This window comes from Myotis lucifugus, unplaced genomic scaffold (genome assembly GCF_000147115.1).
Source record: "Myotis lucifugus unplaced genomic scaffold, Myoluc2.0 scaffold_105, whole genome shotgun sequence".
NCBI lineage: Eukaryota > Metazoa > Chordata > Mammalia > Chiroptera > Vespertilionidae > Myotis > Myotis lucifugus.
This window is the reverse complement of record NW_005871153.1, coordinates 1415821-1431068: the sequence shown is the minus strand read 5'-3', so window position 1 is coordinate 1431068 and position 15248 is coordinate 1415821. Positions and strand designations below refer to the sequence as shown.

The window sequence follows — 15248 nt, the reverse complement described above, 5'->3', positions numbered from 1 at the left end:
CCTCCCCATTGACCCTGCCTTGAGTGTGATAGGGGGTGGTGCCCCAACCCCCCAATCAGCCCTACCCTGAGCGTGACTGAGGGTGGCATCGCAACCTCCCAATCCGCCCTGCTCTGTGCATGACAGGGGGCGGTGCCCCAACTCCCCAATCGGCCCTGCTCTGAGCCTGACCAGGGGCTGCACCTAGGGATTGGGCCTGCCCTCTGCCACCCAGGAGCAGGCCTAAGCCAGCAGGTCGTTATCTCCCGAGGGGTCCCAGACTGCGAGAGGGCACAGGCCGGGCTGAGGGACCCCCCCTTCCCCCCCGAGTGCACAAATTTTTGTGCACCGGGCCTCTAGTATATATATAAAAGCCTAAGTGACCAGACGACCAGCCAGTAGCTATGACGCACATTGACCACCAGGGGGCAGACGCTCAACACAAGAGCTGCCCCCTGGTGGTGTGTACTCCCACAGTGGGAGCGCCGCTCAGCTAAAAGACAAACACCAGACGCCAGGCTCATGGCTGGCGAGCGCAGCTGCAACAGTGCAAGCCTCTCCCGCAGACACTCCCCCTTCATGCCCAAGCAGTGGCGGTGGCGGGCACAGGGCCGGGATGAGCAGAAGCAGCACAGCCACCAGCCCAGGCTCGGGCTTGTCCCCAGCCGCCTGCCACTTCACACACTACTTCATGCTGTGTGGGATCAACGCAGACAGTAGGCTGGAGCCCAATGAGCTGGCGGGTAAGGCCAGGCTGCAGGGGCTCGGAGGTTCACTGATCCCCACAGGCCAGGCCGAGGGACCCTACTGATGCATGAATCCATGCATCGGGCCTCTAGTAAGATATAATATACCTAACATGCTTACATAAAAGGCATGTTTGTAGACATGTAACAGTAAAATCTAAAGAAGTGGTAGAAACAAAAGTAGTTTTTAAATAAACAAGATACATAGTCTCTAATAAACTACTAAATTATGAAAAAGAAATCCTATATAATAAAAACAAAAGCCTAATATGCTAAGTGTCTGACCGTTTGTTCGACCGTTCAACCAGTCACTATGACATGCACTGACCACCAGGGGGCAGACGCTCCAACCAGTAGGTTAGCTTGCTGCTGGGGTCCAGCCGATCGGGACTGGGCAAGATGGGTTGGACACGCCCTGGAGCCCTCCCGCAGTCCCGCCCCAGCCCCGATCATGCACTGGTGGGGTCCCTCGGCCTGGCCTGCAGGGATCCGGCTCAAACCTGCCCGGTGCACAGATTCTTGCACCAGTGGGGTTCCTCAGCCTGGCCTGCAAGGATCCAGCCAAAACCAGCAGTCCAACATCCCCTGAAGGGTCCCATATTGCGAGAGGGTGCAGGCCAGGCCGAGGGACCCCACCGGTGCAAGAATCCATGTACCACGCCTCTAGTATTTTAATATTTAAATGTTAAAATGTGTCTATATTTATCAAAGTTTCAAATAATAGAATCTTTTCAGTTTTTTCTTTCTTGATGGGATACAAAAAGCAAATAAAAATTTTAAAAACACACAAAAACCCTTTAAAATGCTCAGATTAGCTGGATAAAGTAGTATCTAATAAACAGAGTACTTCTTGTTAGAAAGGATAAGATAGAGCTTATGCACTATCAAAATAAGATATCCATGAGACATCAATTGGAAACACTGCACACTAGCTCATATAACGCAATCTCGTTTTTGTTAGAGAAGAGGAAAGTGTATATTTTCTAAATGACTGTATATATAAGAAAACATCTGAAAGGATACACATGAGGTATAACAGTGGTAAGTTTTCTAACAGGAATTTGGGGCAGGAGGCAAAGATACTTCTGGATTATTTGAAATTTTTCGATGAACATTTTGTTTTTATGGCAATTTTCAAAATAAACTTGAAAATCAATCAAGTATTTCTTTAAAAAGCCTCAACCCCCTTGATTCAACAAACTAGAAAATTCACTATCAAAAAGGCTGACCAACATGGAGAGAACCAACATGGCAGTGTAGGTAAATGCATATACTTGCCGCTTCCCACAACCACATAAAAATTACAACTAAAATACAGCAGAACCACCATCACTCAGAACCAGCTGAATAGAAGTCCTAAAATTAGAGAATTAAAAAGAAAGCACATTGAGACTACCAGGAGGGGTGGAGGTGGGGAACGGGCTGGTCTGACACCCATATGTGGCATTTTTTTAATCGGGAGTGATATCTCAGCTTCAGAGGCCTCCCATGAGGAACAAGAGCTCCATAACAAACCTCTCAGCCCAGAGTTCCAGTGCTGAAATGAGAAGTCGCCATAACTTCAGGCAGTAAAAACCAGTGATTGTGGCTGAGTTGACACGGAGGCTGCTGGAGCCCCAGCAGTTCCTCTTAAAGGGCCATGCCCAGACTTACTGGGACTTGTTCCCTCTGAGCTCCAGTGCTGGGGCAGTGGTTTGGGGGTATCCAAGGACATATGGGAAGTAACTGGATTGTCTGGCATCAGAGCAAGAACTTGGGGGCGGCTTTCTCCCACACAGGGATGCTCACAGGGTTCACTGTTTCTATGCCAAGACCTCCCCTGTCACAGAGCTGACCAGCAGCTGTATCTGAATTTCCATCAATGTGGTCCACACTGTTTGCTCTACCCTGGTGATTCCCTGAGACCCCACCCAATTTGCATCTCTACCCAAGCTGTTTGCAGATATGAATGGCCTGTCCTGGCTCAGACTTCAGACTTTTCTAAACTCTCTCAAACAAGCAGCAGCTGGCATCAGCGTGCCCCATCCTTATCAACAAGAGGCCAAGACCTGGTATTAGCACCAGCCTGCCTTGCTTCACAGCTTGGCCTTTCCTGGGCACTTCCAAGCCCAACATAAATAGCGGCCATCTGCAAATTGCTCTGTAGCTCCTCCGGGGTGGCTCCAAGACTGAAGAGTCCCGGGTTCGATTCCAGTCAAGGGTACGTATCTCAGTTGCAGGTTCCCCAGCCCTAGTCTGGGTGTGTACAGGAGGCAACCAATGGATGTGTCTCATATTAATATTTCTATCTCTCCCTCTCCCTTCCACCACTCTCTGTAAAAATCAACAGAAAAATATCCTCAGCTGAGGATTAACAAAAAAATAATAAAAGGAAAAAATAAAATTAAGTTGATAAATTGGGAAATATTCTGGAAGGGAAGAAGAATAGACTTTAAAAATGAAAATGACACTTTGATTCAAACAAGATTAGTTTGTTTAAATTTTGTTTCGTTTTCTTTTTTGTTTATTGATGAGAGAGAGAGAGAGAGAGAGAGAGAGAGAGAGAGAGAGAGAGAGAAAGATAGAGAGAAACATCAATTTGTTGTCCCATTTATTTATACATTCATTGGGTGCTTTGTGTATGTGCCCTAACTGGGGATCGAACCTGCAACCTTGGCATATTGGGATGACGCTCTAACCAAGTGAGCAACCCAGCCAGGGCCAGTTTTATAAAAATTTGTAAGCACTCTGGATGCACTTTATCTTTACTGAAACCAAAACCCACCTTTTTGCACATACTAATCTGCATGACTGCATAGCTTATGAGAGCCTCCTTTAAATCACGGTTCTTTTGCTCCTTGAAGCGTTCAATATCGGCCCAAGCATTTTTCACAAATTCTCTGAAATAAAAGGCATAATCGTTGTTATTATTATTTAAATTAGATGAACTATATTCTATAAATTCAAATAACCAGTTCTCATTTGAGCTGGTTTTTGTCTATATGGAGGAAAAAGCTTTTCCTTGTATAAGATCTATTTTTTAAAATATATTTTTATTGATTTCAGAGAGGAAAGGAGGAGGAGAGACAGAGATAGAAATATCAATGATGAGGGGGAATCATTGATTGGCTGCCTCCTGGAGCACACCCCCCAACTGGGGATCGAGTCTAACTGAGAACGAACTGTGACCTTCTGGTTCATAGGTCGACGCTCAACTACTAAGCCATGCCCAGCCAGGCAGATCTATTTTTCTCTCCCTAAAAATTACAATGGGAGAAAAAGCAAATGTTCGTCTACATTTTAATAATCTGTATTTTTGCCACAAGAATTTCAGCTTCAAATCTATACTATACTAATAATAGGGTGATATGCAAATTATTCGGGACGCCATCACAGTAACGACCGATCAGCAGACTGCGTGCGCAGAAGGCGCGAGTGGACAGAGACTTGGAGGGTCAGGGACCTGGCCGTGGACCTGGCCAGGGATCCACAGGCGCGCACAGAGGGCCCTCCGCCGTGGGCCTGGCCAGGGGTCCGCAGGCGCGTGGAGGTCTGCAGGCCTCCCCCGGCTCCAGCCTACCTCTTTGGGGCAATCTATCAAAGAGCCCCGGATGAGTGGGTGGGCCTACCTCTTTGGGGCGATGGACTGCAGGGCTCCCGCACTGTGACAGGGCACAGGTCAGGCTGGGGGACACCACCCCAGCCCGAGAGCACGAAGTCTGTGCACCGGGACACTAGTGCTATATAATAATAGACAAACATGCAAATTAGCCATCCCTCTGCTATGCTAAAGCCACGCCCACCAGCCAATCCAAGTGACTACGCAAATTATCCAACAAAGATGGCAGTTAATTTGCATACGCAGGTGTCAACCGCCCCAGGAGGTGATGGCGGCCGTGACCACGGGCTCCCAGGGCTTTCACCGGCCCAGGGAGGCAAGGCCGTAGCCATGCCCGCAGGCTCCCGGGACTTTTGCTGGTCGGGGAGGTGCGGCCATCCATGCCTAGCCACGCCCTCAGCCTCCAGGGACTTTCGTTAACCGTCACCCCACGACAAAGATGGCAACGCCCATAGTGGCCAGGATGGGATGCTGGCGGTGTTGCCCAGGCAACGCAAGCCCAGCATCTGGACCGGCTGCGTGGAGGGAGGGGAGGGGTGGGACCTCCGGCCGGAGTCCGCTTCAAGGAATGCCCCGGGTCTGCACCCCGGCCGGGCAGAGGGAGGGGAGGGCAGGGGCCTCAGGCTGGAGTCCGAACCGAAGAAGGGGAGGGGAGGGGCCTCAGGCCGGAGTCCGTGGCGAGGAACACTGGGCTTGTGGAGTCTGCCTCCAGGGATGCCCAGCATCCGCTCCCCAGCTGGGCAGAGGGGGGGAAGGGCAGGGGCCTCGGGCTGCAGTCCACGCTGAAGGAGGGGAGGAGAGGGGCCTCGGGCCAGAGTCCGCAGCGAGGGATGCTGGGCTCACGGCGACACGAGTCCAATGTCTGCGCCCCGGACACGCAGAGGAAAGGGAGGGCAGGGGCCTTGGGCCGGAGTCCACGGCGAGGGATGCTGGGCTTGCTGCGACGCCAGCCCAGAGTCCGCGTCGAAGGAGGGGAGGGGAGGGGCCTGGGGCCGGAGTCCCTGGCGAGGAATGCTGGGCTCAGGGCGACACGTTCAGCTTTAGAAGTTATTTACTAACCATCAGTAAGTAAATAACTTCTAAAGCTGAACATGTGTGCTTGGCTGGGTGAAGAGAGGGGAGGGCAGGGGCCTCGGCTGGAATCCACGCCCCGGGTGGGCAGAGGGAGAGGAGGGGAGGAGCCTCGGGCTGGAGTTCACGCTGAAGAAGGGGAGGGGCCTCAGGCCACAGTCTGCGCCCCACATGCAAGGAGGGAGGGGAGGCCAGGGGCCTCGGGCCAGAGTCCGCGGCGAGGGATGCTAGCATCGTTGCAGGCCGGGATGAGGGACCTCCCTCATGCACGAATTTTGTGCATCGGGCTACTAGTGTATATATATAAAAGCTTAAGTGACCGTTACAATCGAAGGACCAGTCAAGTCGCTAAAACAGGCACTGACCACCAGGGGGCAGGCGCTCAATGCAGGAGTTGCCCCCTGGTGGTCAGTACACTCCCATGGCCAACCTCCCGAGGCCCCTTCCCCTGGCTGACCAGCCCCCTGATGGCCCCGATCTAGGGGGCCAGCCTGCCAATCTCCCGCAGCCCCTCCCCCCGGCCAGTCCCCCTTATAGCCTAGATTGCTGGCCAGGCCAAGAGACCCCACCCTGGGCCTCTAGTTATTCCTATAAAACAGATATAGATGCCACTTGAAGTTGCCTGCCTGGGTCACTGGAAAGTATATACTCTTTTTGCCAGGATGGAGTATATATCACATTAATCATGTACTGCTTTAAATGACAACTACAGTTGCAAAAAATTCTGATAAGTTTTTGTTTCTCTAACTCTATTCATGAAAGATTACTTTGACTTATTTGGTGCCAGTGGTTCTAAAAATTACTCAAAACACCTCCAAACCAATGATATACTCTTTGTCTGCTGTGGTCTACTCACTGACTAACAGATGAAAACAATAAGGAAAGTGAGCCAAACAGTGATGGCAGGTCTTTGAAAACTGAATTTCTAGAAATATTTATGGAGTAATTACATGGCAAGCCCTATGCAAGATGTTGAAATATAAAGAGAAAAAAGACATGATCACTGGCTTTGAAGGGCGCAAAATTTAGTCAAGGACACTCACTCAGAGCAACTAACCATCCAGTACAAAACCACCACATTGCAGTGGCAGGAACCAAGTGCCACATAGCCTGTGTGGATAGGAGAAGGCTTCACAAAGGAACAGAAGAGCTGGGCACTGAAAGCTGATCAGGCATTTGTTAAATGACAGAAAAGGAAGGGCAGAGAGAATGTGCGAAGGATAGAAACATAAAAAGTGCAGGAAAATATTATGAAGCTGAAACTTTCTTCTTCCTTCCCCCCACATTAAAACAAATGTTTCTATAACATATTTTTGATAACTCAAATTTCTTAGTAATTGCCGAAACCGGTTTGGCTCAGTGGATAGAGCGTCGGCCTGCGGACTGAAAGGTCCCAGGTTCGATTCCGGTCAAGGGCATGTACCTGGGTTGCGGGCACATCCCCAGTGGGAGGTGTGCAGGAGGCAGCTGATCGATGTTTCTCTCTCATCGATGTTTCTAACTCTCTATCCCTCTCCCTTCCTCTCTGTAAAAAATCAATAAAATATATATAAAAAAAAAATTGCTTAGTAATTCAGTAACTACATTTTAGAAGAATAGTCACATCCAGGGATGCTAATGAAGCTGGGAATTGTTATAAAGCAACAATCCACCATATAATCTACATGACTAGCTTTGTTAAACACCTCAGCATTTTTACCTGCCTTCCAGATTTTTAGACTTTAGCTGCTGTTCCCCTTCACTTATTTGTTCTTCAAGCACCTTTATTCTGGCTTCTCTCTGCTCTGGAGTTTCTTGACCGAAGAGCTTGGTAGTCATTCCCTTCAAAGAAAATGTTCTCACAGTCTAAAAGGATTTAGAAACAAATGAATGAATAAACAAAATGTGCTGTATACATATAATGAAATATTCAGTCATAAAAAGAAAGGAAATTCTGATACATGCTATAACATGGATGAACCTTGAGGACATTATGCTAAGAGAAAATAAGCAGTCACAAAAACAAATACTGTATAATTCTACTTATAGGAGGTATCTAGGATAGTCAGATTCACAGTCAGAAAGTAGAATGAGGAGCCCTGGCTCAGTAGCTCGATTGGTTAGAGCAGTGGTTCTCAACCTTCCTAATGCTGCGACCCTTTAATACAGTTCTTCATGTTGTGGAACCCCCAACCATAAAATTATTTTCGTTGCTACTTCATAACTGCAATTTTGCTACTGTTATGAATCGTAATGTAAATATCTGATATGCAGGATGTATTTTCATTGTTACAAATTGAACATAATTAAAGCATAGTGATTAATCACAAAAACAATATGTAATTATATATGTGTTTTCCGATGGTCTTAGGTGACCCTGTGAAAGGGTCGTTCGACCCCCAAAGGGGTCGCGACCCACAGGTTGAGAACTACTGGGTTAGAGTGTCATCCTGATATGCCAAAGTTGCGGGTTCGATCCCCAGTCAGGGCACACACAAGAATCAACCAATGAATACTTAAAAATGGTTAAGATGATAAATTTTATGTTATATATATTTTACTACAAGTAAAAACTTTTTAAAAAAGGAAACAGAAAACTTTTGTCATTTTCCCCCTAGATCAGAGAGAAGCACCATAAGCCTACAAAACAAGGGGCTCCTAATATGATTACTAATACTGGAATAATAAGGAAAAGACAAAAAGAGTAAAATTCTAACTGAACTTCTTAATGAAATGGAAAACTTCTAGCTAAAGTATTTATTAGGCAAGTCATTTCTTTTTATTAGTGGTCATATTTTTGAAACCAAAAACGAAAATAAACCAAACTAAAGAAACATTTAAAATCTGCATAACTCACAGTGAAATTTAGGTATCTATAATAATAAAAGCATAATATGCTAATTAGACCAGACAGCCAAATGACCTTCCGGACGAAGCCGCCAAAGCAGGGGTGGAGGCAGAGGCGGTTAGGGGCAATCAGGCAGACAGGGGAGCAGTTAGGGGCGATCAGGTAGGCAGGCAGGTGAGTGGTTAGGGGCAATGAGGCAGGCAGGCAGAGTTGTTAGGAGCCAGCAGTCCTGGATTGCAAGAGGGATGTCTGACTGCCAATTTACAGGATCAGGCCTAAACTGGCAGTCGGACATCCCCTGAGAGGTCCTGGATTGCAAGAAGGTGCAGGCCAGGCTGAGGGGATCCCCTCCCCGACCTGTGCACGAATTTCGTGCAATGGGCCTCTAGTCAATATATATAGAAGCCTAAGTAACCGTTACGACCGGACGGTAACTATGACGCACATTGACCACCAGGGGGCAGACACTCAATGCAGGAGCTTCCCCCTGGTGATCAGTGCACTCCCACAGACAACCTCCCACGCCCCCCCCCCCCCCCCCCAGCCAGCCGGGTGGTCAGTGTGCAGCCAACCTCTCCTGCCAGCCAACCTTCCGTGGTCCCTCCCCCCGGCTGGCCAACCGCCCACAGTCCCTCCCCTGGCCAGCTCTGATCATCCCCGATTGGGACTGGGCAAGACAGTCCTGATCAGCTGGGAGGGACCCCACCCGTGCATGAATTCGTGCACTGGGCCTCTAGTCATTAATAAAACAGGATGCCTAAATCCAAGCATTAAGCTTTACTGCTTTAACATTTCCTCAATCTCTGGAGTTTACACAAGGAAATGTTTTTCTCTTCACATGTAGGAGTAGAGAACCAAGCTCCCTGTAAAAGGACTGGGAATTTCCCTTGGGTTTTAAAAATAAATTAAGCCTACTATATTACTGTTTGACAGTCAAAGGTCTTTCACCATATAGATTTTTGGCTTTTCATACACATAGCAAGTGGGTACCCATAAGTACCTTTGAAACTAAAGTACCTGTTAGTATAAAGTGACTTATAAATGGTAACATTGTCATTATTTCATTACTTATAGATTGTGTGCACTCACTATGACAGCCAATTTATGCCAATAAGATAGTAGTGGAGTAGAAAGCTGATTATAGAAATGACCTAAGTCTAATACAATAAGATATGGAATTTTCTTCACAAGTGCTCACTGTAAGCATTCAAGAATCAAATACACAAAAAGCTCCTTGTAAAGAGAGATATACTGATTCTGACTGCGTATGGCTTTTAAAAGTAAACTAAAATGTCTATAATATACCTTATAAAATTAAACTTGACAAAGGTCATTATTTCAATCCCAAAGAATAATGTTTTTTCACTTGGACTTAAGTAGAAATGAAATGACACTTATTACACAGAGCAAAATGTTGACAAAATATCTTATAATACTTATAGCTTATCTTTTTATATCAAGATCACAACCCAAAGAATTATAAAGTTGCCCACAAACTATTCCCCTGTAAAAGCTACAGGAATCCTGAGTAGTACAACGACAGCTCATGCCACATAAGGCTTGCTACACTAATACCAGAGTCCTAAATGGAAAATCACTCACCCCAGTTGACAGTTCCTCACATTGCTGCTTCTTAGATGCTAAGTCCTGAGCAGCCATCTCCAAGTCATATTGCATAAGTTCATGTTTCCTGCACACAGCCCTAGGGATAAAAAAGAACACTACCATTTAATTTTTATGGCTTCTCTTTTAGCATGTTAAAAAATTTTTTCAGGGGTAAAGGGGAAGCATCACAATGTCTTAGCAGGGTCAGAAATTGTGTACCCAGAATTTTCAAGTTTAAATATAGTTGCCCAACATTAAAAATTAAATCTAGCAAAACCCAAGCATAAAAACTTTATATGCCTTAAAACAAAAGGTTGTTTTCTAGATACATGTAATTTTTTTCAATAAACACCTAAAATTGCCCTAGCCCGTTTTGCTCAGTGGATAGAGCATCAGCCTGCAGACTGAAGCATCCTGGGTTCAATTCCGGTCAAGGGCATATGCCTGGGTTGTGGGCTCGATCCCGTGTGTGGTGTGCAGCAGGCAGCCAATCAATGATTCTCTTGTTATTAATGTTTCTCTATCTCTCTCTCTCCCTTCTTCTCTGAAATCAATAAAAAAAATTTTTTAAATAAACATCCAAAATTATCACATCATAAAATATTTTATATAACATAGAAACTAATGCTATAATCTCACATAGCAACTGAGTATTTTTTAAAATATATCTCAAAGCTTTATTCTGTTTTATTTAGAAATGTTTTTTAGTTTTTAATATCATAAAAGTAATCCTTGCTCACTGAAAAAAAATTTTAACACAGGAATGCACAAAATTAAAAAAAGTTTCAAGAACCCTCTTTTCCCCAATCCCACTATCCAGACACAATCCATGTTAACAGATGGTGTATATCCTTTCAGACTTTAGCTAGGCATTTACAAATGTATATATCTACAAACCCCAAGTGATTCCACATCTTTTCTTACTTAACTATATACCATGAACATATTTCCATATTAATACATGTTAATCTTTTCTATAATTTTTAAGAAAATTCCACTGTATTCAGCAACGTTCTATTCCCTGGTAATGTGGAAATACCTTGGTGAAACTATACCACTCAAAGCTCCAGAAGGAAAAGACTAACAATGTTATGTTTTCATACCAGTTACAGAACAGGTAAAGAAATATTGCTCCACTGTTTTACTAACAAAAATTCTTTTTTCTAACAGAATTTTTAAACTGCTTTTAAAAGTGACAAAAAATTACCAAAAGTGGTTATAACAAAAGCCACCTATTATAGGAAAACATTAATTTTTCTAAAATGAACAAAAAAAAATATAGTAACTTAATATGACCACCTATCAGAGAAAGTCCTGATATTAAGTTTTATAGCCCTTACTAAGGAGATAAGATATGCAGGTGTGAAAAAAATTACAGAATAAAAATGACAGAATAAGAATAGATAGCCCTGGCTCAGTGGTTCAGTTGGTTGGAACATCATCTCATACACAAAAAAGGTTGTGGGTTTGATTCCTGGTCAGAGCACATACCTAGGTTGCTGGTTTGATCCCCAGTTGGGGCGTGTACAGGAGGCAACTGATCCATGTTTCTATCACATTGATGTTTCTCTCTCTCTCTTTCTCAAATCAACAAACATATCCTCAAGGGAGGATTTAAAAAATATACAACCTAGTAAAAGATAGTGTTACATACATACTCTATCTGTAATTTGCTTCCAATCTTCAAATTGAAAAAAGTACAAAGAACAACACACAGACACCTGATGCCTAACACTTGGGTTGCGGGAAACGAGTTAAGTCGGCTCGCGTGAATTGCGCGTACTCCGCGGGAGCCGTCTTAAACTCGATTCATATAGATTTGCGGTGGAGTGCGGGGAAACGTGTAAACTCGGGCCGATTGTAACTGCGTATTACCAAATATTTCATTTCAATCGAACCCATACTTCAAAAGATATAGGCATTTTAACGCGCCATCTTATATTTTGGCGGGAAATTCACCCGCAACCCAACTGACGGGTTTTATCGTATAACTAGAGGCCTATTGCACGAAATTTGTGCAAGGGGCTCAGCCCTTGCAGCCTCGGCTTCATCCAGAAGGGCGTCCGGAAGGTTGTTTGGCTGTTCGGTCTAATTAGCATATTAGCTCTTTATTATATAGGATGTTTCAAGGACAGGGATTATCTTAAATTTCTATATCTAGCACTCTGCAACACAGAGGACAACAAAGAGACCTCATTCAATATCTGGAGGAATTAATTCATTTAAAAATCTTACTATTCATTAAAAAACCTTACTATCTCTATTTTGGAGCAGCATGTATATAGAGTGGTGACCAGCTGCATCTCTAACACTTATTATACTTACCGTAGGGCTTCTGCATAAAAAAGATACTCCTTTAACTGATCTGCATAATGCTCTTCATCTTCCAAAATATCATCAATAGAAGATGCATACCTGTTTAAAAAAATATTATAGAAGCAAGTTTTATCAGGACATTCTAAGAAAGTGCTATTCAAAGTATAATCCACAGACCATTTACTACCCATCAGTGACAAAGATAAGTACAGAAAGTGAGAATAAGCCTTTAGAAACATTTATAGCAATTTCTAATTACCATGACAATGTTATTACATTTTACTATGTTTCAATCAGCTTGGAAATAAAAAATAAAACAAACAAAAAAATGGCCCTTCTTACAGGTAGCTTAAGAAGCACTATAAGACTAGAATATAGAAAACTACCTAACCCGTGGTCGGCAAACTGCGGCTCGCGAGCCACATGCGGCTCTTTGGCCCCTTGAGTGTGGCTCTTCCTAAGCCTTAGGAGTACCCTAATTAAGTTAATAACAATGTACCTACCTATATAGTTTAAGTTTAAAAAATTTAGCTCTCAAAAGAAATGTCAAAAAAAAAAAAAAAAAAAAGACTAGAATATATTTTGTTCAAAAATAATATAAAAGAGCTACAAAATCTGTAGAAAGAATAATTATTAGTATAATTGATGCACAAGTGTTCTTGGTAGCAACTACATACAGTAATGCCAAAAACTATCAAAGGAAAAGTTAAGCAAATAAAGATTACAGAAAACTTTAGAAGCCTTATTTTATTAGAATTCTTAATAAATCTCTGTTTTGATCCGAACAAGCCCCTCATTGTTAGGCCATTCTTGGTCCTGGACCTGAGTCTTTCCTGTACAGAAATGTGATGGCTCTCCACAGTGCTTCTCCAAATCCTACAAGCACATATCGGAACACCTCTAGGAAATCTTCCCAGACTACTTTAGTCCTAATTCATCACTCTACTTCGTATCTTTATCAACAATTTAGGACGTAAATTGTATCAAAGTAGTCTCAAGTATTGGTTTTATTTCTCTGATCACATTATAAATTCTGTAAGCACACGGGCCATGTCATGTACTACTTTAGTATAGTATAACAGCCATGCTTTTTCCAAATTAATTCCAATTCCCTAGCATCAGAATAAAAGAAAAATATATTTTATGTTTCCAAGCCTGCTTCATATAGGCAAGCAAGCAAAGTTCACTGTAAACCTAAGGTTCACTGAAAAGTAAGGTGTTCATAGGATCTATAAAAGTAGGCAAATTACAACTTCTATAATTACAAATTTACATTTGTAGAGTGTGGAACATATTCTAAGAATCATTGCTTTGAGTAAGAAAAAATACATTTAGTTCATAAACCTATGATTCTGGAAAGTTAATGTTAAACAAACAACAACAAAAAAGAACTGTAGGGCTAGTGGCTTGAAAATAGGAAACAGTGTAGGGATAAACACATGTTATTGGGTAAAAAAGTATAAGTGGTAAAGGATTTTAGCTATCAGTACTAACAGTTTTATTTAATATTTTACAATCAATTGAAGAAATACTAAATTCCTGCAAACACTGAAATGTTAAGTCAAAACAATGCAGCAAGACTTCTTAATAACCCAGTTGAAAAGTAGCCAGTTAGCTTAAATATAGCCCAAAGAAAAATAATACTTAGATAAAATTAATGTTTTAATTTTTATTATTGAGTTGTAACTCATAGTTAGAAATATTTACTCCAAGTCTATGACTTGCCTCTTCATTATCTTAATGGTATCTTTTCTGTTTGTATATGTGGTAAAATATATGTAACATAAAATTTACCTTTTTAATAATTTTTAAGTGTACAGTATAATGGCATTAAGTACATTCACACTGTTGCAACCATCACCACCATCCATCTTCCCCACTAAAATGGTACCCACTGAACAGTAACTCCCACATTCTTCTCCCCCATAGGATCTTTTGATAGGCAAAATTTTTAATTTGGATGAAGATCAATTTACCATTAAAATATTTTTATTTTCATGTCCTCTTTAAGAAATCTTTGCTTACTCAAAGGTTACAATATTTTCCTGTTCTCTATTAAAATATGTAATTTTATCTTTTACCTTATGTATATAGCCCAAACTGAATTAGTTTTTATATAAGGTATGAGATATGCCTCAAGGTTCATTTTTTCCCCTCATGTAGATATGCAATAAATTTCCAGACTCATTTCTTGAAAAGTACTATATAACTGTAGGTCTATTTCTGAACTCTATTCTGTTCCATTGATCTGTTTATCTCAATACCTCACTATCTTTATATAGTAAGTCTTGAAATCAGGTAATATATTCCAGGTTTTGTGGGTTTTTTTCAAGATTATTTTGGCTACTCTAGATCCTCTGAATTTCCATATACATCTTAGAATCAGCTTACCAATTTCTATAAAAAAGTAACTGGAATTTTGATTATGGCTACAATCCAGAAAGAATGGTCATATTAACACTACTGATTTCTCCAATCCATAAACATGAGTTATCTATTTATTTAGGTCTTCTTCAATGTCTCTCAGCAATGTTTATATATAAAGTTTTCAGTGCAGAGGTCTTTCATATCTTTCATTAAATTAATCTCTAAGTATTCTGGTATGCAATAAATGCATAAATAAGTGGAACAACAAATCAATGTCTCTCTCTAAAAAATCATTAAATTTTTTTTTAAAGTATTCTGGTTTGATGCTATTATAAATAGCACTGTTTTAATATTTTTGCTTTCTAATTGCTACTAGTATATAAAAACAATACTTTAATATATTCATCATATATTCTGCATTCTTTTTGTTTTTGTCTTTTGTTAATCCTCACCCGCAGATATTTTTCCATTGATTTTTTAAAAATATATATTTTATTGATTTTTTACAGAGAGGATGGGAGAGGGATAGAGAGTTAGAAACATCGATGGGAGAGAAACATCGATCAGCTGCCTCCTGCACACCTCCCACTGGGGATGTGCCCACAACCAAGGTACATGCCCCTGACCGGAACCGAACCTGGGACCCTTCAGTCCGCAGGACGACGCTCTATCCACTGAGCCAAACCAGTCAGGGCTTTCCATTGATTTTTAGGAAGAGTATAAGAGACAGGGAAAGACA

The 15248-nt window shown here is 42.4% G+C and overlaps 1 protein-coding gene across 1 annotated transcript in view; it reads right to left on the bottom strand.

Annotated features, from left to right (window-relative positions):
- Positions 1-15248, bottom strand: part of SNX4 (sorting nexin 4) — a 76299-nt gene that overhangs the window by 3857 nt on the left and 57194 nt on the right. Inside the window, 4 exon segments of the mRNA XM_014459269.2 lie at positions 3490-3604; positions 7094-7239; positions 9824-9923; positions 12152-12241. Of these exon segments, the coding sequence (XP_014314755.1) occupies positions 3490-3604; positions 7094-7239; positions 9824-9923; positions 12152-12241 (451 nt within the window).